The following is a 23210-nucleotide window of genomic DNA, read 5'->3' as shown; positions in this document are numbered from 1 at the left end:
GGAGATGTCTCTCTTCAAGTGACTGACAGTTTGATTGACAGTGTTTTCTACACAGGCGGAGGAAAGTGATCCGTACACGGTTGTTTTCTTTGCAGTGCAGTGCAGCATCTTTTGTTGCGGTAGCTGTGATTGCAAAGCTGCGGTTTAATATCAACTATGTTTTTATCTCTTTGTCTGCACTTGCCTCTCTCTGTCTATCACTTGCTCTTTTTTTAACCTCTCTTATCTTTTACCCACCATTCTTTGTGCCACTCTGTCTTCACCCATTTCCACATCTTACTTGCTCTTCTAATTTTTCTTTTTCTGTTTCTATGACCTCCTCCACTCCTTACCCCCTCCACACAGCCTGAAGAGCTGACCAACGTCCTGGAGATCTGCAACATTGTCTTCACCAGCATGTTCACACTGGAGATGATTCTCAAGCTGACTGCTTTTGGCTTCTTCGAGTACCTGAGGAACCCCTATAACATCTTTGATGGCATCATCGTCATCATTAGGTCTGTAATCTACAATCTACTCCTAATAGTTCAGTTAGGCTGTCGTTTAGTGTAATAACATTTCATAAATGAGAAATGATATTTACATATTGAAGGTTTTGTCCTTAAAATGTTAGAAAAGAGTGAAAAATCCACATTATAATTTAAGGTGAGGTCTTTAAACATCAGTTGTGTCGAATTAACAGTCAAAAACCCAAAGTTATTTAGTTAACTTTTTTATAAAACAGAAAAATGTAAAAAAAAAAAAAAAAAAAAAAAATTGCTTTATCTGAATGGTTACATTAATTTTTTGTTGATCAACTAATTAACTCATCCTTTTAGCTCTATTAAAAGTACGCATATCCCAAAAACCAAATTGAGAGCCTGACATATGCAGCCTCAAATCGCTCCACTGTTTGCTACAAAACATTACATGTGTTGTGATGAATGAATGTTTAAATAATTTGCATCTAGAGTTTCTGCCAGTGTATTCTAAGCACGGTGGTCTGCAGGGACTAAGTTGTATGTATAATTTTTAGTATGTATGGTCACAGACTTAGAATTTCTGTATCTTGAAAATGTGTAGTTGTGTTGTTTGGTATAAAAAACTGCCTTGTTCTCTTATCTAATCGTCTATTATCTGGTGGTTCTCTCCTTTCTGTTGATTTCTATTTATTTTTCAAATCTTACTCTCCCCTCATTCATTGATTATGATGATGTATGTTTTTCTCTACATTTCCTTTAAATTTGTCCACATCCTCCAATTTCTCTTTTTCTCTCTATTTCGCACTGTTATGCACACATGTACACATCCATTCGACACACACCCCAGTGTGTGTGAGATAATCGGCCAGGCAGACGGCGGTCTGTCGGTGCTGAGGACCTTCAGGCTGCTGAGGGTCATTAAACTGGTGAGGTTCATGCCTGCGCTGAGGCGGCAGCTGGTGGTGCTGATGAAGACGATGGACAACGTGGCCACTTTCTGCATGCTGCTCATGCTCTTCATCTTCATCTTCAGGTAACACGGGGCTTGCATTTATGTGTAATACAGCTCAGAGAAAAGAAATAAACAAAAACGGAGAGGGGAGGAAAATATAATTAAGAATGTGTAGAGGCAGAGAAGAGAGTTTGTATGTAAACTGTATACATGCACTGTGCAGTACTGTGCCTGAGCCTAAGACGGGTTGTTTTGTCCAACCCATGATAGAATATCAGCAGATTAAGACAAAATATAATAGTTGAGCGTGGTGCAGGCAGCCATAGCCGAAAGCCTGAACACAGTGTGTACAAAATAATAGGATTATCTTCCAATTATTATAATCTCCCCCATTTTTGCCCAAACTGTGGCATCAGTGATTTTCTCTTTGACCTGCTTCCTTCTCCAGTGTTACATCTACCATGAAGGTTATGAGTACCTTAACTCGGTTGTTGGTCAGCAGTGTATGTGGCTGCACCAACATTTGAAATTCCATTAAATAAGTAAGATAAGCATTGAGCCAAAGAACAGCGATAACAATAAGCCATAACTATTAAGCCGACAGAAACAGATTTTAAATTTATCACATATTAATCAAATGCATGGTTTAATTTAAAACTGACATGAATGTCTTTACTTTTGACTGTAAAAATTGTTGCTAGTACACCATTAGCAATGCTTTTCCTTCACATGAATTCAGTCAACAATCATTCCACTAGGCTGACTGTAAAATCTAAGTAATGGAGAGGTTGAGTTGTCCTAATATTTTTAAAAATTATCCTCTAAATTACATGTAACAATTAAAGATGAAATGCAGCATTTACATTGTACCTAAATGAATATTGCGATGCGGATGCTGAAGACTGTAATTTACAGAAACATAATCATTCAGCCTAATTGCTCCTCTTGTTAACATCCCCCAGGACACACACACACACACACACACACACACACACACACACACATACACACACATACTGCTGCTCTGTTTTCCTACTAAATTCACCTCTAAAGATGGTATTAAGAGAATTATTGTTATTTGAATAATTTATCCTAATTGTTCCAAGTGCAATCATTTTTACACGATAGATGAGTTCTACAGCAGCGTAATGTTATTAGCTTAGTCCTGCTTTGTGTGTGCATGTGTGTTTGTGACCCCGTATGTGTGTGTGTACATGTGTACCTGCCAACCCTTGCAGCACAGCAATAAAAAACAAGTGTGGCATGACAGATGGCATCAGAGATTTTAGCCAGCTAATGCTATCCTGAGCCAGTGGCATTTGGTTTATATATGTAGCCAGTGTAGCTCTTAGGGAGCAGTTAATGTACAACACCACTCAGCTATGACTTTAACTCTTAAAACCTCTCCATAATTGCTCTAGAGAAAAGATCGATGAATGAGAATATGAATGAGACTGATTGTGTTACACTGTCTTGTGACAACTGCAAAGAGACGAGAAAAAGAGAGGAAGACAATCAAAGAAAAAAGCTTTGAAATGAAACAGGGATAGAAGGTTGTAATGTTTAAATGTTTTTGTATATGTGTGTGTATGTTTTAGGTTCATGGTCTTGAACGTAGTTGTGTATGCGTTGTGTATTTGCTGTCAAATTATGACAGCAAATTCTTGAAACCAGCTCACTGTGTATGCAGTGCTATTCTTCTCTCTTTCACTCTGTATTTTTCTTTTGATCCTATCTCTACACTGCTTTAATAATAATACTGTTTTATTTCAATTTTGAGCACATTCTCTGTGAATCTTCACACAGAGCCCATGACATACTTAAAAAAAATAGAGTCTTTTCAGTGCATAGTTCAACCACATAAATGCACTTGTTCTGTTTCTATGAGAGCATACGTGGCCATTTTTTTGTGTTGCAGTATCTTGGGGATGCATATATTTGGTTGTAAGTTCAGTCTGAAGACAGAGGCAGGAGACACAGTGCCCGACAGAAAGAACTTTGACTCCCTGCTCTGGGCCATCGTTACTGTCTTTCAGGTACAAATACTTTAAACACACACACACACACACACACACACACAACACACACACACACACACACACACACACTTTCAACACTTTCAACCTAAACAGATGTGCCTGTGAATCTGCAAATTTTTCAAACCTGTATCCACATTTGTCTGTGTGTATACCATATGTGTGTTCCTGCTCCGCTCTATTTGCTGTAGATTCTGACTCAGGAGGACTGGAACATGGTGCTGTACAATGGCATGGCCTCCACATCGCCCTGTGCTGCTCTCTATTTTGTGGCTCTTATGACATTTGGAAACTATGTGCTCTTCAATTTACTGGTTGCCATCTTGGTCGAGGGTTTCCAAGCTGAGGTGAGACATGGGTAACAATCTTGGTTGAGGGCATTGGACAGTATACACTTTACAAAAAGCAAATCAACAAGAGGAGAGGACAAATATTTGGAAGTTTCTATTTAAATTAGCTTGTGATTGTATTTCCTACACATTTTACTCTGTCTCCCACTCTCTGCTTCTTCACCTCCTCTAATGCCTTGCCACGCCTACCCTATCCTTCTCTGCCTCTCTCTCTATCTCTCTCTCTCTCCCCCATTAATTTTCTTTCGCTGTGCCTGATACAGGGTGATGCAAACCGCTCTTACTCAGATGATGACAGGTCTTCCTGTAATTTCGAGGAGAATGATAAACAGAAAGACTCTCTGCATCTTTCAGGTATTAAATGCCATCAAGAGCTTTACAGCGTTTTTTGTTTAATATAGATTGGTTTTCCTCTCACTTCTGAAATTATGTGACCATTTCACCCCTAGAAGTTTTATCCTGTAGTTGTCATCAGCCCACACCATGACCTTAGTAAATACTTAGATTGGCTAAAGTGGCACCGTGTAACCAATTTTATGACCTTTCAGCGCTACAGAAAGTTATCAGCTGTTTCGTTGTACCTCGGGCATCAAACGTGTCGCCTGTTGTCTGATTTCCATAACAAACATTGCTTAGCATCGGTCTGAAATGGAAGCTGAGCAAACTTTAAATAATGCATGTCTGATGCCACTTCTCCATCCACAACTCTCCCCTCTTCTCCCTGTAGGCATAACAAACGTGAACTCATCAGGAACCAGCCAAAGCATCATGCAGTATAGAGTAGCATTTAGAAGCATATTAGGGAGGACTCTGATCATGTCTGACCACAGCTCTCCTGAGTCCAAATTTACCTTTTTATTTGAATCAAACACAATAGAAATGTTAATATTCCTTCAGACCTATTCCACCAAAATATATGTATGAGAATGGACAGCTCCTTTCTGGCTCCTGGAAAGCAATTCAGTGTAAATCAAACCTTCCCCTATCTGAGCTGGCCGTAACATTGTTTCAGGACATTTATGGTGTACTCTGATAGAAAATTCTGTTCTTTGTAACATTAACAGAGAATAAGCAAACAAAGGGATTGAAAGTCTTGCTTAATGCTCTTTCTTTCATTGCCACAGTTTTTTACCACTCATCGATATGAATTTCTTTCTTCCCTTTATCATTCCTTTCATATATCTACTTCTTTCCATTCCCTCTTTCCTGTAGATCCAAAGATCTGTACACTGACCCCAAATGGGCACTTGGACTTGTCCTCGCTGCCTGCTGGTCTGTTTCCAGGAGAGAGGTTAACCTTTGCTCTTGGCTCCAGGAAGAACAGTGTTATTTCTCTTGGCAGGGCCAATCTGGAGCAGAGGGCTTTGGTAAGTGGAAATAACTGTAATAGGAGTGGCTGGAAAATACATAGCTGCTGGGCTGTTTGTTAGTTGTCGGTTGACTGACTGGTCATTGCGCTTTGATGTGACTGAAACTGTGTGAAAGGAATATTATGGGTACTCTCTCTGAAAATCACATTAGGTCATAACTGTATTCATATATACCACAATGGCATTTAATTAGTGGCACATCGAAGGTTTTTCATCGTCTTATTAATTTCAAGGACGATAATATGCAACAGAAAGTTTTTACCTCAACTATTTGTTTAGCTAATTAAATGCTTTGGCAGTTACTTGACTACAAGTTTAAGTATGGGAAGCTTTCACAGAAGCACTTCCACATTTCATGTAATTCGTGTTGTTCATGTTTTATTTATTTTTGTTAGTAAATCAGACGGCCAGAGCAGATCCAGACAGGATATTGGTCAGAATTACAGGAAGAAACTTCTCTCTCTCTCTCTCTCTCTCTCTCTCTCTCTCTCTCTGTCTCTTAGTATCCAGGTCGGGGTTACCACAACTGGGGACGCCCAGTGTCTCCCCAGCCTCAGGCCTTGTGGGCCCGTCGTTCCAGCTGGAACAGCCTGGGAGGCGACCGCCCCTGTTCTTCCTCATCTCCCTCCGCTAGTCCAGCCTTCAACCCCACCTCTGCAAGGCCCTTCTATGGCTACGGCCTGGGTAGTTTGGGAGGGGTGGTTGGAGGAAGCCTTCGTATCCGTGGTCCCCGAGCCTCCTCATCCCCTCACCGGCACCTCCACCATGTCCACCCAGACGAGGAGGAGTCTCTTCTCTCCCCTCCTGCTGTTGCTCCTCCTGTCACCCAGCTCCACCTTCCCCATCCGATGCTCCCAGGTCACTTTGTTCCCAGGAGAGACCGCAGAGCTCTATCACTAGAGCTGCCCCACCTGCTGCAGGTCCCAGGACCTCGACACCCTCCACCACCGCCACATCACCCACTTCCCCCCATGACGCTCCATGCTCACCACAGGAAGAAGAGCTTCTCTGGGGGGGTGGTAATCAGTGGTGGAGGTGGTGGCGGTGGACTCGACAGTCTGGGTGTCTTAGGAGGGGTCCACCAAGACTGTAATGGAAAGACTCCACTGTCTCAGCTTCTCCAGCCTCCTCCTAGACAACATAATGAACAGGCTGGTGGGGCGAACCCTCAGAGCCAACTGATGGCTGACGTCTTCCCTCAAGTTAACGCACGCAGCAAGGACCGGGAGGATCTGGATGATGACATTGAATATGTAGGTTACTATTATGTGTGTGTGGGTGGGAGGGAATTAAACAGTAATAGCATTAGGACAAGCTTGGTGAGTAAGTGAAATAAGGTTATGCAATCATACTACTTTCCTATGATACATAGTCTAGTTCCAGAGATACAGATAAACATAACTAAGACAGTGTGTAACAAAAAAAAGAACAAAGAAACGCAATCTAGCCTTGTGATTCTCAATAACTGAATCATTAGCTTTTGTGTTAAAGTACAAGAGTTTACACATGAAGTAATCTCCTGCTCTCTTGTGTAGTATCTTCAAATACTTTGTATAAAGCCTGCACTCTCTATCACCTGGGCCTCATGGGAGTCCAGTTGTTTTCATTGTAAACAAGTCTGTGTATGAGAGAAACAAGGTTAATTAGAAAGGACTATTTAGACAGCGGGGGAGAGAGCTATACAGATGGTAATGCTGGAAGATGCTCGGAGCTATTACTATAGAAGTGTTTCACTTTCGTAAATAATTCAAATAGGGAGTCTAAACAGGAAGTTTCTCTGTGTGGTTCTGTGTGTCTTTTTGGGTTTACTGCTGGTGTATGGGCTCTGCATGTGCATGCCATGATGTGTGCTGATGTATGTATTTGTTTCAGAGCTTGTGCTTCCGCATCCAGAAGATGTTAGAAGCGTATAGACCCGACTGGTGTGAGACCAGAGAGGATTGGTCTGTCTTCCTATTCTCACCACAGAACAAGTGAGTCACCCTTATCCCCTGCTCTGCTTTTTCATTTTTTTTCCTTCTTTTTTTTAAAATCCTTTTTAATCAAATGTGTTGTATCCAGCGCTTTTAGTGCTGGAGTGATTGACTGCGTCAGAAGTGTGTTGACTCAAAATGTGGGCTGTTTTGTAGCTCAAGTCTCCACAGTCTCTCACACGCACATTATCAGCTGGCCACAGGACATATCCCACCAAAGCAATATCAAGGATGGATGGGAAGATTCTGTTCTCCACCTCATCAATAGGAAGGACAGGTTGCCAAGCTTCCACAGAGAAGGACTGCATTAGAGTATTGATTGCCACCTTGCAAATAACAAAAGGATATTTCCTACCCTGTCCCCTCCTGTTGAACAGAGAAACAGGCCGCGTAGGGTAAATTTTATACCATAGGCTACTCTACTACTGTAGACATGTTGTGTCACAATCTGCAGAGGAAGGGTTATATTAGATACAGTTGAGTATTCAAATAAAAGGCATTTAAATGTCTCCATGTGTGTTCCAAAATAGTTTAGAATAAATTCGATCCCTCTCCCAGTTGATTCATTCTGCTTCTTTTCATCCGTTCCAATAAACACTGCAGCGAAGATATTTAATTGCTTTTTGGCAGTACACAGTGTCACATGCTAAGTTTTGAAATGCATATTCAGTATTTGTATGTCCCATCTCTTTCTGTCTTTCTCCCTCTCTCTCTCTCTCTCTTTCTCTCTCTCTCTCTCTCTCTCTTTCTGTTTGTTTCTCTCTCATCTCTCTCTTCTGTTTTCCCAGCAGAGCACTGTACTCAGGAGTCTAGTGCTTCTGAGAGTGTTGTTAATGTAATTTGTTTTGAATTAGGAGTGATGTAAACAGGGGCTGAATGAGGCTATTTACTCACCAAGATACGAGGGAGCTCCTGTGCACTGTCAGGGAACTTGGCTCCTGTTCTGATTGGATGGAAGACTGTTTTAAATTGTGTTTGGACAGAGTGTGGCCTCACGTCTCTCCTCTTGTTCCAGGTTCAGACAGATGTGCCAGTCCATCATAGCTCATAAGCTGTTTGACTATGTGGTGCTGGCCTTCATCTTCTCCAACTGCATCACAGTAGCTCTGGAGAGGCCCAAGATATTACAGGGCAGCTTGGTAAATCCATTTGAAGTGTTCGCGCGTGTGTGTGTGTGCATGTGTGTTAGTGTGTGCGTTAGAAGCTACAGCTCCTCTCTGTAGTTTATGTGTGGTAGCTTTTTGTATTCTTTGAGGATAAATTCAGTTTTATTATCTAAAAGGTGCAGTAAGTAAGCTTTTACTGCCTCTAATTGCCCCATCTCCTCTTTCTGACTGTCAACCCTCTCTCTCCTCTCCTCCTGTTTGTCTGTCTAGGAAAGAGTCTTTCTAACCATCTCCAACTACATCTTTACTGCCATCTTTGTGGGAGAGATGACACTCAAGGTAACATTTTACAACCTGTCTCTCTATTACTGCCAATGAGTCCTGAGTGTAGTGTGTGGCTGTACTACACAGAGGCATCTTTTTTTTCTTTTTTCTTTTTTTGTCTGTCTGTCTCCTCTTGTGTCTTCCTGTTTGTCTCTCTCACTGAATTGACTGTGCCTCAGTGGTCCCACAGCTCGACCCCCTCCCATTCCTTCTTTCATGGCAGTTCCCATTTTCCTTTGGAGAATAGAGCAATTAAGCAATGTCATTAATTAGTGGCTAGTCCTCTCTTATGGATGCGGTCTATCTGCAGCACTCCCCCACACCGCTCCACTGTTGACTGCTTCTTTTTTAAGTCTGCGTTTCCACTTCCTTAGGGTCCCTCTTTTCTCATCAGTCCTTTTTCAGACTCTCGGTCTGTCTTGTTTCTCGATCCTTCCTTTATTTTATTTGCTCTCCCTCTCTCCCTCTGCCACTGTCTCTGTATGCTCTGCGAAAGGCTCTGGCACAAGTGGGCCATCAATTATGCACTCCCACAATCAATTATTAACCAATCTCAGCCCGTCAATGAGCCACAGACTTGTCAGCCCTCTGGCCGCGCCGTACATGTCTCCCTCCATGTCTCTGTCTGTCTGAGCCTTGTGTGTCTGCATAATTTGTGTCAGTGTGTGCTTGATTGTGTAGCATTAATCTCTCCATAGGACTCCACCATGAGGTTTGATGCTGTGTACAAGAAGTAGCCAAATAAAAAAGCACAGCACAAGCGGGGCTGAAGAATGGGTCAGCATGTCTCACAACTATTCGGAGAGTTATTTCATGAGGCAGCTTCAAGCACAATGTAGCACTCCCCAAAACACATTCACTAGCTCTAATGATTGTAGTTGTATGCAATAAGCAGTGCTGTTTCCCATTCTATAGAAGTAGATTACACTTATGTATATAATTAGAATAATCAGAATTGTGAACTGAGAGCACACTTGCAAGTGTTGTACATTCAGTTTACATTTTGGCATTTAGACCTAAGATGTTTTCCATGGACTGATCTGTCAACCATCTTGATATGTTTGCACGCTAACCCCCACACTTCCTCTGAAGATTTACCGGACACTTGGCAAACACCTTCAAATGTCAGTGGCAGATTTTTTATTTTTATTTGCAGGCGCAGTGCTCCCACTGCTGCTTAGCCAAACACTGAATCCAGCTTTGTGCATGTGTAATACAATGCCTGCACAACATCCATCTCTCAGCGCTGAAGTCGCAGAAGAATAAAGTACCATCATATGTAAAATGGTTCCACAATAATCTTTTTACAAGCTAAAGACACAGGCATCAGGGCATTATTACTGTACCCCTGCGTATCAAACACACTGGTGCCTGCACACTAGTGTGTCAGAGTGTGTCAGTTGCAAGTGTGTGTGTTTGGTCTTTTCTTTTTTTTTCTAATTAGCTGTGTGTGTGTGTACACATACTGTATGTGTGACAGATAAAGTCAACGTCTGCTCTGGGTGCTCTCTAGCCAAAGCAGGTGTTGTCTGAAGAGGTGTGTACATACATCTGAATGTGTGTGTGTGTGTGTGTGTCTGCTTGTTAGGCGCATTGTTGTTTCAGCAGCAAGGTGAGAACATGTTTTTAATGTGTTTGTGTTTGACACTAACGAGACATGTTACACACAGCCTTTTATCCTACACCTGCTTATGATTTTTTTTATCCGTATATCATCTCTCATCTTTTGGTTTCACCTTGTTATCCTTTGTTGCAACACATTTTGTAACACAGAGCTGACTCTGAAACTGACGATATACAAATGTCCTGTAACTAAAAGTGTAGTCCATGTTCTAAGATGTTGCTTCGCCTCTTTTTACACTCATCTTCAGGTGGTTTCCATGGGTCTGTATGTAGGAGAACAGGCTTATCTGCGGAGCAGCTGGAACGTTCTGGATGGCTTCTTGGTTTTCGTGTCTTTGATTGACATTGTTGTGTCAATGGCGGGTGGGGCCAAGATCCTGGGGGTGCTTAGAGTACTCAGGCTGCTCAGAACATTGCGCCCCCTCAGGTATGGACAAAGAACTGTAGTGTTTATCAATCTTAACAGCAGACAGAAATCTTTGCCATCATTAATCAATTATATCCTCTTTAGTTTTCCTTCAGGACATGTTTTTCAATTTGATGTACTTGTTTTTGTTCTCCTCTTCTTCCCCTCCCTTCTCCAGGGTGATTAGCAGAGCTCCTGGTCTGAAGCTGGTGGTGGAGACCCTCATCACTTCTCTCAAACCCATCGGCAACATTGTCCTCATCTGCTGTGCTTTCTTCATCATCTTTGGCATTCTTGGGGTACAGGTAGGAAGCATATTATTTGCACAGAATATACTCTCCCCATTAGTATGATTTTTTTGAACAAATCAGTTTCTCTCCCGTCCTTTCCCTCTTAATATCTTTGAAGCACATCTGCACATGGATTTTTATATTTCTCTCTCTTAAGTAAACTCTCGTTGTCTTCCTACTTCTTTCATCACTGCACAACATTTTCAGCTTGTGGGATCTTTGACCAGCTCATTATTTCACTCGCGCATCCTTTCATCTCGTCGGACGCCTCTGTGAAGGCTTACTTCTCTGTTTTCTTCTAAGTAGTTGGACTGCATCAAAAGCTTTGTTTCTCTGTTCTTCTCCTGACAGCTGTTTAAAGGCAAGTTCTTCTACTGCTTGGGCCCTGATGTCAAAAACATCACCAACAAGTCTGACTGTCTCCAAGCCAACTACAAGTGGGTTCACCATAAGTACAACTTTGACAACCTGGGACAGGTAAGTGTCACTTGTGTGTTATCTGTGTGTGCATGATCTTTCTTATATGAATGTGAAGCATAAAATAATTAATAATTAAAAAAAAAGATTTTTCCCCGTAAAGTAAGCATAAAACTTTTCCTTTCTGTTCTCTACCTTTTGTTGTCCAGGCTCTGATGTCCCTGTTTGTACTCGCCTCCAAGGATGGCTGGGTTAACATCATGTATCACGGCCTGGATGCTGTGGCTGTGGACCAACAGGTACCCACATATAAGCTGTACAACAACAGTGTTTCATAAACAAAAAATCTTCACGATCTAAAATGGAAATCTTACATTTTTACCTCACTAACTCTTTTTCTCCTTCTCTCTCATCTCCGTTTTGTTTCTTACCTTGTTTCACATCTCATTGTTTTATATCAAATCATATCATGAACAAACACACCACTTCAACCCCAGCCGGTGATCAACAACAACCCATGGATGCTGCTGTATTTCATCTCCTTCCTTCTCATCGTCAGCTTCTTCGTCCTCAACATGTTCGTTGGCGTGGTGGTGGAGAACTTCCACAAGTGCCGCCAGCACCAGGAGGTGGAGGAGGCCAAGAGACGAGAGGAGAAGCGTCAGCGGCGCATGGAAAAGAAGAGGAGGAGTAAGAAAGAGGAGTGAGAGGAGGGGGATAGAGTGTTGAAGCAGCCAAAAGATGAGCGAGAAAAAAAGAGGCGCATGAACAGTTTGAGGAGGATGAGACAAGAGTAGAGTGATAGAGGATAGAAAGGAGGAGTGTGGTAAGAAAGAGAGGCAGGAGCTTTATAGAGGAAAAAAAACAAGACAATGATACAAAACACAAAGTGCCTGAAAAATAAGGGTTTGACTATTTCTGTCGACAATATCAGCTTGATCAAAGCTTTTAAATTTTTCATTTTCAAGTTCTCAGTGTGGAGCAGGTCTACTGTGCAAATCTCATCTCCTCCACATGATACAGATGGTTTGTTGTACAACAAGTAGCAACAAGAGCAGGTTGTTTGGAATTCACTATATATTCACTATATATATATATATATATATATAATGTAAGAACTAGTTCTAATAGCATATAGATTTGAACATTTAGTAGTTTATATTATATCACTGCAGAGAACACATTATACTCTCTTTAACTAAAACATTAGACACAAATACAAATTATTTAAAAACTTCATTCTTGTATTTTTCTACCAACAGAAGCCCAGAAGCTGCCCTACTATTCCAGCTATGGCCACATGCGCCTGATGATCCACACACTGTGCACAAACCACTACCTGGACCTCATCATCACTTTCATCATCTGCATCAACGTCATCACCATGTCCCTAGAGCACTACAATCAACCTCATGTAAGAAGGAATGTTTACTGTACCTGTGTGTGCAAAATGTGTGTGCTTTGGGTTTTCAGCGGGCACAGGTGCAGTTGTGTGTCGTAAGGATTGAGAGTTGCGCAGCTTTGCTTTCACTTCCCCTAAAACACCTTCTCCACAAAATATGGACAAGAACAAACATTTTCTACATTTTCCTACAAGCTCACTCTCAGTAGGAAGAACTAAGGCTGGGTGGATTTTATGCAGAATATTAGTGTCTGTCAATTTTTGTAGCTGTTTTCCTGCACTGCATCAATCAGCACCTTAAAAACACACAAGTGATACCACTGACTGGTCCACCACCGTGAAACTGTATCCAGGCTCTGTAGCATGTGTTGTGAGTAGCTGCAGTCCATACAATGAGCTGTGATTGCACTGCTGATTTGACATGGGCTGCTGTCAGACTGGTGTGTGTAGCTATAGAGTACATGTAGCTGTCCATACGTGTGTGATGAACAGAGGTTCAAAAGCCAGATAGCGTTTTTTTTTTGAGGGAGAGAAAAGTGATTATCCTTGAGATAAGATGCCCATCTGACCTTTTAAAATGGAGCAAGCTTTCTCAAACTGGCGGAGCATCAGATAAATATCACAGGTCTTGGCTGTATTTGTCAGCTGTTGGTCCTGACATTTGGCAGCCTCCCACTTGCTAGAAGCTACAGCTCTATTTATGAAAGAAAAATGCTAGCAAAGTAATCTCCAGTCTCCGCAGTAACAGAAAGCTCAACTGGATGTTTAAGACAATTAAAACATGCTTGCCTGTGGAATATTTGAATTCTCAGTGAATACAGTTAAGTTTAAGAATCTGTGTTTGTTAAGGGACGTAATGTATGTGTTTGTGGTGCTGTGAATGGAGGACGCTCTGTTTTTCCTCTGGCATGCTTGATTTACTCTACAAACAGTGGGAACAATTTCTGTTCTACAGTTTCTCCCTGTCGATCTTGCTGATACTCCCTACCCCATCACACACAAACACACACCTTTTTTTTTTACTCTCTCTTTCCAGTCTCTGGATCTTGCCCTGAAGTACTGCAACTATTTCTTCACCTCCACTTTTGTGCTGGAATCAGTACTCAAACTCATCGCCTTTGGTGTTCGCCGCTTCTTCAAAGACAGGTACAGTGTGTACTTATACCTTGTGTGTTGGCAGTGTGATTGTATATGAGAGTGTTTCCTTTTATGTCTGCATATAAATGTATCTGTGAGCTTATTTGTCCCACTTTGTAAACGTATGGATTTTTTCATCTTCTGTCCATAGAGTGGTCCAGTCGACTGTACTGTACCTGAAGGAAAGCGGCATGATAATTGTCAATCATCTTTTTTTATGGCCTCTAACCTGAAAACACAAGCACCCTTTAAATTAGATACAGCAAAATTAGCTTGATATTTTAAAACGGAGATTTAATTTCTCTGAAAATGACAGTATCACTTTATGTTTTTGTCTATTCAGCTAAGTCACTTATCACATATTTGATGTGAAAAAACATTAAAGCGTTTAACATGGCTCTCGGCACATGCTATAATCTCTTGAATTAACATATAATATAAATAGTGCTACAATAAACAGTTATTTAGTTCAAAGTGTAATGGCTGAACAAATCCGCCTTTTGCTTTGATCATTATAAATGGAATAGCGACTAGCAGCTTTAACGTTATAGAGGATTATAAAATATGTTTAAATATATGAGCTGGCTCTGATGTGTTCTGTTATTAAGTTGACTAAACCATACAGTGGTGCAAATACGGATTTCATGACAATTATCACACATCATCACTTCTGTTAGAAAAGAGAGGAATGTCCTGTATTAGTATACAGTTTTTTTATAGTCATTTGTTTCTTTGGCCACCATCAAATCAATCTTTAGTTTCCTTATTCCATCAAGTTTTTCCTCAATGCAAATAAAAACTGTAATACATTTACAAGTAATTCAATTAACTAAATATAACTTTCATTTCCAGTCCAGTTCCGTAATGAGAGTTTTTCATTGTATTAATTTGAGTGAACTAATGACCGTCTAATTGGAAAAGAGTGTTTAACTTCACTACATTATTCTGCTTAACAAAACCTAATTGTCTATTAGTTCTCTGCATGTGATTCTGCACTTTCCATTTCTCCAACCTACTGTAAAGACCTTTGTGTGTGACCTCTGCAGGAAACACACCTCATCACTGGTCTTTTCACTCCCACATTCACTCACTCCACTCAGAGCTCAGATTAATTGTTCTGTCACTCACTTGAATGTGAGCAGTGATGAGACTGATGTCTTATTCTTTTCAGGGACATGTGGTGAGTAATTAAAGGCAGAAACAGATTTAGGAGCTATAATACACTGATGGTAGTTTAATGTCATTGACCTATTTTAGTTAGTGAAAAGAGGGAAGAGAGAGCGGGGGGGTAAGGAGAAACGGTTAGAGCGAGGGAAATAAGGTGAGTGATGGAGACATAGACACACAGGGAAGAGACAGATAATATATAGAAGGGAAAGCTGGAGTGATCGAAGACAAAAAAGGAAGAGGAAAAATTAGTGATGAAATGAGAAAGAGATGGACGGATATAGAGAGAATTTTATCACGCAGTTATCAGCTGGCACTCTGTCTCTTTTTATGTAGTGTCAGAAAAAGCCATGAGCAGGCATTGTGCATAGTGTGATTTAAAATCTGGGGTGACTCTCAGGCCAGCTTTACAACTGGGTCATTGGAGTAGCAGGTAACACACAGACACACTGCCACATGTGCCACCATCAGAACTGCATTTATTGTAAGTTTGCAGATGTGTGTGTGTCTACTGTATATTTGTGCCAAAACGTTCTCAGGCTGACAGCGAGGGAGAAATAACAGTCCAACACATTTAATTCAACCGTTAGTTGTGCAAAGTGCATTTTTACCAGGTGAGCCAGATTGCATCCATGACTTTGATGCATTTAAGTGATTAAGGAACATGATGTCTTACTCAGTGTGCTACCGTCCCCAGTCTTAAACCACAGAGGAAGATGCACCTTCTGTTCCCTGGAACAAAAATATGAAAAAAAGACGTAGACCAACAGTCAGTCAGGCCCTGACAATGGAAGGAAACAGGATCATGTGCGTGTTGATAGTGAGTCACAGACCGTGATTGATACACTGTTGTCATTGTCATTTTAAATTAGAGAGTTTGGCAAGCATTTTGACAAATGAATTGACAGTGCCAAATGTTTACTGCGGGTGCCTTGCTATGTGATCCCAGATCATATGTGCACCTCATTTACCACTTCCCATAAAAACTTGCGCAGTTTCCAGCTCTCCTTGATGATTTCACAAAAGATGTCTATTTGTTGACCATCTTCCAAAACGTCAGCAGATAAATGAGGACTACACGACCTCCCGAAGCAACTGCATGAGGTAATAAAGGATTAACATATCAGGAAATTTGCAAAAGTGGTGTAGTTACATCAGGTAAAAATACTTGCCCATAAGTCAGATGTCACAAGGAGTATGGTGGCGTCAAGCTCTTTGATTTTCCACTATACCTATCTGATTTGGTTATGTCTGTTTCTCATCTGTCCTCAAGCCTTAAAAAGAAATTGTCTGCCAAGCATTTTGCTACACATGATGGATTAATTAAGGGCTTTTGGGGCTGAGGCGCTGTCGCAGGAGGAGGAGAGTAACTTGTTGAGAGGTAACTAATAATTAGCTACATACCTCCTGAGGCTCAGAACTTTTCACACAACCCTTAGTGCATTACTTACAGTTGAAGCCAGAACGTGAACGGCTACAGCTTTGTAAGTGTGACTTCGTCTTTTCATCACTTTGTGTGTATATTTGTTTTTTGTGTGTTTGTGTGTGTGCTGCTATTCCTTTGTGTACTTTGCTCCATCATATGAGTGTGTGTGTATATGTGTGTGTGCTTGTGCTAGGTGGAACCAGCTGGACCTGGCCATTGTGCTTCTGTCAGTGATGGGTATCACCCTGGAGGAGATTGAGATCAGTGCTGCCCTGCCCATCAACCCCACTATCATCAGGATCATGAGAGTACTGAGGATAGCACGAGGTACATTAACTACACCTGTGCGAAATACACACACACACACACACACACACACACACACACACACACACACACACACACTTACAAGTCATGTCCCAACTTCCCTTCATGTACACCCTTTCAGTGACTCACTACTGTGTTTAAATATAACAGCTGGAACGGTAAACCTTTACACGTCAGTTATCTGTAGCATAGCAGCTAATGTCTGAGGTGTTGTTTTTGTGTGTACATGTATGTATGAACGTGTACGCGTGTGTGTGCTACACAGGGTGTAAATTAAGCACTGACCTTTCCGCAGGTTAATGTTTCTCATTTAGTCTGTAATTGAACCTGAGGGATTTCCCCCTAAATGCCCACACTTAAAATCTCTTTCTCTCTCACATACACACACAGTGCTGAAGCTGCTGAAGATGGCGACAGGAATGAGAGCCCTGTTGGATACGGTGGTCCAAGCCCTGCCTCAGGTACGCACACACCCACACACTTACACACACTGTCTTTCCCTCTTTTTTTTCCTCACGGACACACACTCCACACTCCCAGAGAGAGAACCAATCTCAGTCAATAGCCAAGTTGGTATGAGCCCCCCTTCTCTTTCTCCGTTGGCCTGTAGGCAGCTCTAATAGATGACTCATTCATACCACAGACTGGTAGACTGGCGCTCACACGTGCACGCACACATACATACACACGCACACCCGGGCTTTGGCTTGTTTTCACTTTCAGTACCATGGAGAGTACCCAGACTCCCACTGCGACCACAGTGTGCTAGAAACAGCAGGGACTTCTTAAACCAGATTGTAGTTCATTTGGTGGTGAACTGTCCACAGAGGCAGACAGTTTTTACACCGTCCCAGTGTCAAGTCATTCCAGTGCACTCAAAGTTCAGCTCCCTAGAAAATTCCCAGAATGCGTCTCTGCTTGCTGTTCTTACTGACTGGAAGTATTCTCTGCATGCTATAATTTTATATATTAGAAATAAAATAAAAGACAGCAAAAGTTGTTGAAGTTATAATGATGCTGTCTGGTTGATATGTGGTTGATGCTATGTCATTTTTATGTGCTACCTCAGAATCAGTGTCCCATTGTTTATTTATCAATAAACTTTACCCAGAATCCTGTTTTTCACTATATGCTAATGATTTGCTTTTACGATTAGTGTAAACTGCGGTGTCCTCACTACTTTACCTGTGAAAACTTAAAGCAATAGTTTGAAAGTTTTGGAATTATGTTTATGCCACATCAGTACAGCAGCTGGTTAGCTTAGCTTAGAAAATGTGGGGAGGGAGAGGGCTATGACACGTAACCATCCCAATGTACAAAAACCTACTGTATGTAACTGCAATATATACCACACAGACATGAGTGTGGTCTTTTCATTTAACTCCAAGCAAGAAGGTGAATAAGTGTGTTTATCAAAATGTGAAAATATTCCTTTAAAAAAAGGCAGTTTTCTAGACAGACAGGTTTGGTGCAAAGATAGGTGTACAGCATTATTTATGGACATGCTGGTACATAGACACACACACGGTCTGACCCATTGACCATCAAAAGTAAGATGCAGCAAACAAAGGGAAACAGGTGGTGTGGTGAAGGGAGGGCAGGCAGAGGTGAGAGAGAACAGATTCCTTGTCTTTCTTTTCTATTGATCCCCCCTCATTAACACTGAGCCCTTTGCTCTATCCCAAGGGCATCAGGGGAGGTAATTAAAACTGGGGGTAATTAAACAGTTTCAGGAGGTCTCTGACTGTGTGTATGGGTGTGTGCACATATTGAGGTACTGAAAGAGTGAGAACAAAAGTGTTACACCTGGCGAGAGATTTAACCTGCGGCGATATTGCACTCTTATTTCACTGTGAAAATGAAATGGCAAACTGCCAACTTTTCTTCATTACATCACACAGGATATTGAGACGGTATTGACATTTTAACAAAGGCCTTAGAATACAGCTGAACAAGCATACACACTACAAGAAGGCAAGGAGTATGAATAATCCTATCATGACACACAGGGAGAGATGTCTGCTAGAATAATAACTTAAAAGATTAAACATGATGTGGATACTCAACAAGTTTCATAAGCAGTTTATATATCTAATAGGCCATAACAGGACATGGAGATGTAATGAGAGAGCCATATACTTACACTAAACGGATGGGTAAGCTTAATAGATCATTGAAACATTAAGAGAAGTGCATTTTCATGGCTTGTCTTTACAAAAACGCAGTGAGACAAAGTCATTTCACCCACAAGCATTATCCATTATCCTCTTCCCCATAACTGATGCAAGATGGCTGCAGCAAACTGTTCACTAACACTAATAGCTTATATCATGTTGGCACTAAAGACAAGCCAGTTGTTTTATATCTTCTCTGGGAAAGGCTTAGAAACATCCAAAATAGCTGTTGGCATCAGAGCTGCACCTTTTGAAATGATCTGTATTTAGTTTTTAGAAATGAATGTGATTTTGGTGTCTGTCCAAATTTAATCAAATCTTGAATATTAAATTAAATCTTTGAAATAATTAAAGACGACTGAATCTTTGTGCAAAAACTAGATGAAACAAATAATAAAACTCAGGTTTATTTTAAGCTAGTAGAGCGTAAGTTATTGTTTTATAAATTTGCATAGAATACACTATTGAGTCCCTCTCTGTACAACTCCCCCTTCTCAAAAGTGCATTCATCCTTATCCTGGATCCTACATTGACTCAGGCCATTATGAAGCACAGATTGTTAAGCAGTCCAGGTAGGATAGTAGAACTTAGAGACAGACTTGAGTCAAACCCCCAAAACAGTCACATCTTCAACTATTACAGCACTCCATTGTGTGGCAATGACCTCCATTACTTCCAGTCCATAGGGACTCATCAGACTGTCCTTCATGAAATGGGGCATATTTGCCTACATCAAAAGCACATTTTAATATTTTAATAATGTACATTGTGTTGTATTGTATGCAGATATTATGTTCTTTCTTTCACTATCTACTGCAGTTTTCTTGCATTAAGTGTTTAATTGACCTGCTTAACATGAATATAAACTAACCAGGTGAATTATAGTAGTCTATTTATGGAAAAGCCTTTGACAGCCTTAAAATGCAGACATCAGTTTCTACTGATTTCCTCAATAAGACACATAAGCAAAAATTTTTTTTCTTCTTTTTTTTTTTGCTAGGTGTAGAATCTCATTGTAGTTTAATTTAACCTAAATTAAATTACAGTCCCAATTGTTTAATTTGGCTACTAGTTACTGAGAGCTTTCCCTCCAAACTCTCCTATTCACTGTGATTTTTCCTATACAACTAAACATCTTTAACCTTCCGAGAAAGCTGGATTTCTCGAGAATCCATCTTGCCAGACTCTAAGCTTTTTCATGTGTAGCTGAACCACAGTGGTTTAGACCAATCAGCATCCTACAAAGGAGGACCTTCTGGCAGCAACGAGAATCAACTGTAAAAGTAACATGCTAACTAACGTTCAAAGCTCCTCAGGCGGTGGCTTTTTTGTTGTGTTGTGTTTCTTCTCCACTGTTTTCCTACTACGTCATATGATAGACAGATTGTTCATCCAATCACCTGCCAAGTATTTTTTGAAAGCACCAGCTATTTCCAAACAGTTTTCAATGAAGCCTTCCCAGATGGTGCTGTGTAACAAACCATCTGGTGCGTCAGGTTAAGACATCTTTATAGCCCTGCCAATCCCACCTTCAAGTAGACCCAAAAAGCCACAAGTATCTCAGCATTATATCTTTTAATAAACTTTATTTGGCTTGTGTGTAATTTCTTTAAAACTAGTCATAATGTTGATTCATTATTCATATATTGAACTCTACTAAGTATGTTTTCCCTGAAAAACAGGTGAAGTAATCTGAACCTCTCCTTAGAACAAATGGAGTGTATTTATAGTAACTACTTATCAGTGCATATCCTCATTCCCAGTGGAGCAGTGCTGTTAGCAGAGTGTTAAAGACGGTGAATAGGCGACAAGGTTCTGTATCCCTGGAATGGGAATAGATGTTGCCCCCGACTGTTTACCGTGCAATATTATCATCACCATTAAGTTGTTTTAACAGACGGCTGTTGTGGTGGAACCGTGCCAAGTCCCCAAACTTAAAAAATTCACAGCATGGGGTTCTGTTGTATCAGAGTCTCAGAGGGAGCTGTGCCATGGTTTGCAGAACCGAGCAGGGTGATATTGTAGCAGCACACTACAAATAAGTTGGAATCCTGTGTGACCAGTTTCATGCACACACATTACTCGCATTATATTTGTTGTTGATGTGTTCAATAGCAGTGTTAACAGAAAAGAAACCCTAACCCAGTAGGCATGACAGTAACCCACTAAAAAAGGAACAAGTCTGGTGCGTCATATATTGACTTTATAAGCTATTCAGAGCATAAAACCTTGCCACATTGTTGTGCAGGGAGTACTTTGTTGTTTCAGATGCTAGAATGCTGTCAAATGGTTTACGACATATGCATGGTAAGAGGTTTTCCTGTGTGTGTGTGTGTGTGTGTGTGTGTGTGTGTGTGTGTGTGTGTGTGTGTGTGTGTGTGTGTGTGTGTGTTTTGCAGGTGGGTAACCTGGGCCTGCTCTTCATGCTGCTGTTTTTCATCTACGCCGCCTTAGGAGTAGAGCTTTTTGGAGAACTTGGTGAGTGCATGATATCCAGATGTGATACTACATAGGATTATGTCACACAAAAAAAGTTATATAAGATAAGATAAGGTTTTTGATGGGTTTTTTTTGTTTTGTTTTTTTGTTTGTTTTTTTATTATTACAGATTTTTACAGAGAACCAATATATTAACTCCATTATATTTGGTAATTTATGAATATTTATCCAATATAACTATATAAATGACAAAAAAGGAATTCTGTTAAGCCTTAACTCCAGCCTCCTGCAGGCTTTCAAAGGGGAATTGTCCTAAGAAGAATCTCTTCAAAGATCTTTGGTTTTGGACAGATTTTCCTTTGGCATAGGATAGATTACTCTTTGATCTCGAAGCTAATCTTAAAACCCTTCAGACAACTGTGTATTATCTTGCTTGCTGGCATGGAACTAAAAATGCACCATATATGTGGTCATGTACATACACTCTTTCACTAGTTGGATTAATCTTTTCGTCATATATTATGTGGTAATGTGATGAAAGGATTATTCCAACTAATCAAAGAGCGTATTATCAACAGATCATAACTATACTGTGGGTGTGTGTCAAGTTTTGTCCTACTTGTAGGTAAATTAAATTGTGGTGTCAAATTTTTGTGTACTCATTATCATACACCAAATCTTGTGCACATAAAAGCACGAAGACTTGTGTTAACTTTTAATATGAAAATCTCTTTATTTCCTCTCTGAATTCTTTTTCATCAGCTCTCTCTCCTGCAGTCAGACAGCCAATAGGGAATCAACCCACTCTCCAGTATTCTGATACATAAGTACTGTCCCAAAATATCCACATTGAAGTTGGGAGATATCTTCCAAACTGTCACATTTCCCTTGTGCACTGCAGCTGCAGCCAGTGGCAACATCGCTTCCTATTGGAGCTTGGCAGGAGAGCGGATTAGTGGAAAAATCAAGTGTCGCTTTTCTTGAGGCCATTTCGAAGATTATCTTGGGATATAAGCTCAAAGACAAATAGTGTTTGGTCACATTGCTACGTATTTGATAACAGACTGTGTCTACACTGAGTTGGCTTGTTTGGACAATCATCCAAACAGCTTAGCGACACAAATGGCACATGCTTCTGCAGTTTTTGGGAGCAATGACATGTTAAGTGTTGAGTGCTCATATTCACAAGTCTCTTCTTCTTTTCTTATCCCTGCACCCTTTCTGTACCATTTTCTCTCTCTATTATCCTCTCACCTCTTTCTTATCTGTGACCTGATAACTACCTCTCTCGCTCCATCCACTCCCATACTCTCATCCTCAGTTTGCAATGAAGACTACCCATGTGAGGGTATGAGTCGTCACGCAACTTTTGAGAACTTTGGCATGGCCTTCCTTACCTTATTTCAAGTCTCCACGGGCGACAACTGGAATGGCATCATGAAGGTAAAGAGTCACATCCATCTGGATACTCATTCACTAAGATTGAATGCATTTTGAAGGTTTCGCCCTGTTAGAGCTGCTATTTTTGTTTTCCAAAGCATAGTGTGCGTAGCCATCGTCTGGTGTTTATTTTATAGTGCACACAGCACAGATTACAGTTTGTGTTCAAAATGAAATTAAAACATGTCTGAGAGAGAAGAGATAAACTCTTCTTTCTCTTATGCATCTTATCTTTCACTCTAGTGATAGTTGCTGATGTAAAGAAAATGAGCTTGCTCAGCACCAGGAGTACAGATTTCTTTACTGTTGTGCAGGGGAATGACTGTGCCCCATTGCGCAATCACATACACAAAGCACCAATTTCTCCCGAACACACATCTACTACCACCA

General features: G+C 40.8%; 1 protein-coding gene across 3 annotated transcripts in view; it reads left to right on the top strand.

Moving 5' to 3' along the window:
* The window catches only part of cacna1ia (calcium voltage-gated channel subunit alpha1 Ia), a 141397-nt gene that overhangs the window by 98892 nt on the left and 19295 nt on the right, over positions 1-23210 (top strand). For all 3 annotated transcript variants that reach the window (XM_056401034.1, XM_056401033.1, XM_056401032.1), the window contains exons 11-31: positions 346-497; positions 1309-1494; positions 3332-3449; positions 3641-3796; positions 4063-4153; positions 5012-5166; positions 5673-6422; positions 7042-7142; positions 8158-8281; positions 8519-8587; positions 10444-10622; positions 10780-10906; positions 11243-11368; positions 11518-11607; positions 11806-11998; positions 12571-12722; positions 13747-13856; positions 16634-16767; positions 17158-17228; positions 21341-21419; positions 22702-22823. In XM_056401034.1, the coding sequence (XP_056257009.1) occupies positions 346-497; positions 1309-1494; positions 3332-3449; positions 3641-3796; positions 4063-4153; positions 5012-5166; positions 5673-6422; positions 7042-7142; positions 8158-8281; positions 8519-8587; positions 10444-10622; positions 10780-10906; positions 11243-11368; positions 11518-11607; positions 11806-11998; positions 12571-12722; positions 13747-13856; positions 16634-16767; positions 17158-17228; positions 21341-21419; positions 22702-22823 (3285 nt within the window). The remainder of the gene's footprint in view (positions 1-345; positions 498-1308; positions 1495-3331; positions 3450-3640; positions 3797-4062; positions 4154-5011; positions 5167-5672; positions 6423-7041; positions 7143-8157; positions 8282-8518; positions 8588-10443; positions 10623-10779; positions 10907-11242; positions 11369-11517; positions 11608-11805; positions 11999-12570; positions 12723-13746; positions 13857-16633; positions 16768-17157; positions 17229-21340; positions 21420-22701; positions 22824-23210) is intronic.

Source organism: Seriola aureovittata, chromosome 17 (genome assembly GCF_021018895.1).
Source record: "Seriola aureovittata isolate HTS-2021-v1 ecotype China chromosome 17, ASM2101889v1, whole genome shotgun sequence".
In the NCBI taxonomy this organism is placed as follows: domain Eukaryota; kingdom Metazoa; phylum Chordata; class Actinopteri; order Carangiformes; family Carangidae; genus Seriola; species Seriola aureovittata.
This window is presented reverse-complemented; position numbering and strand designations above follow the sequence as displayed.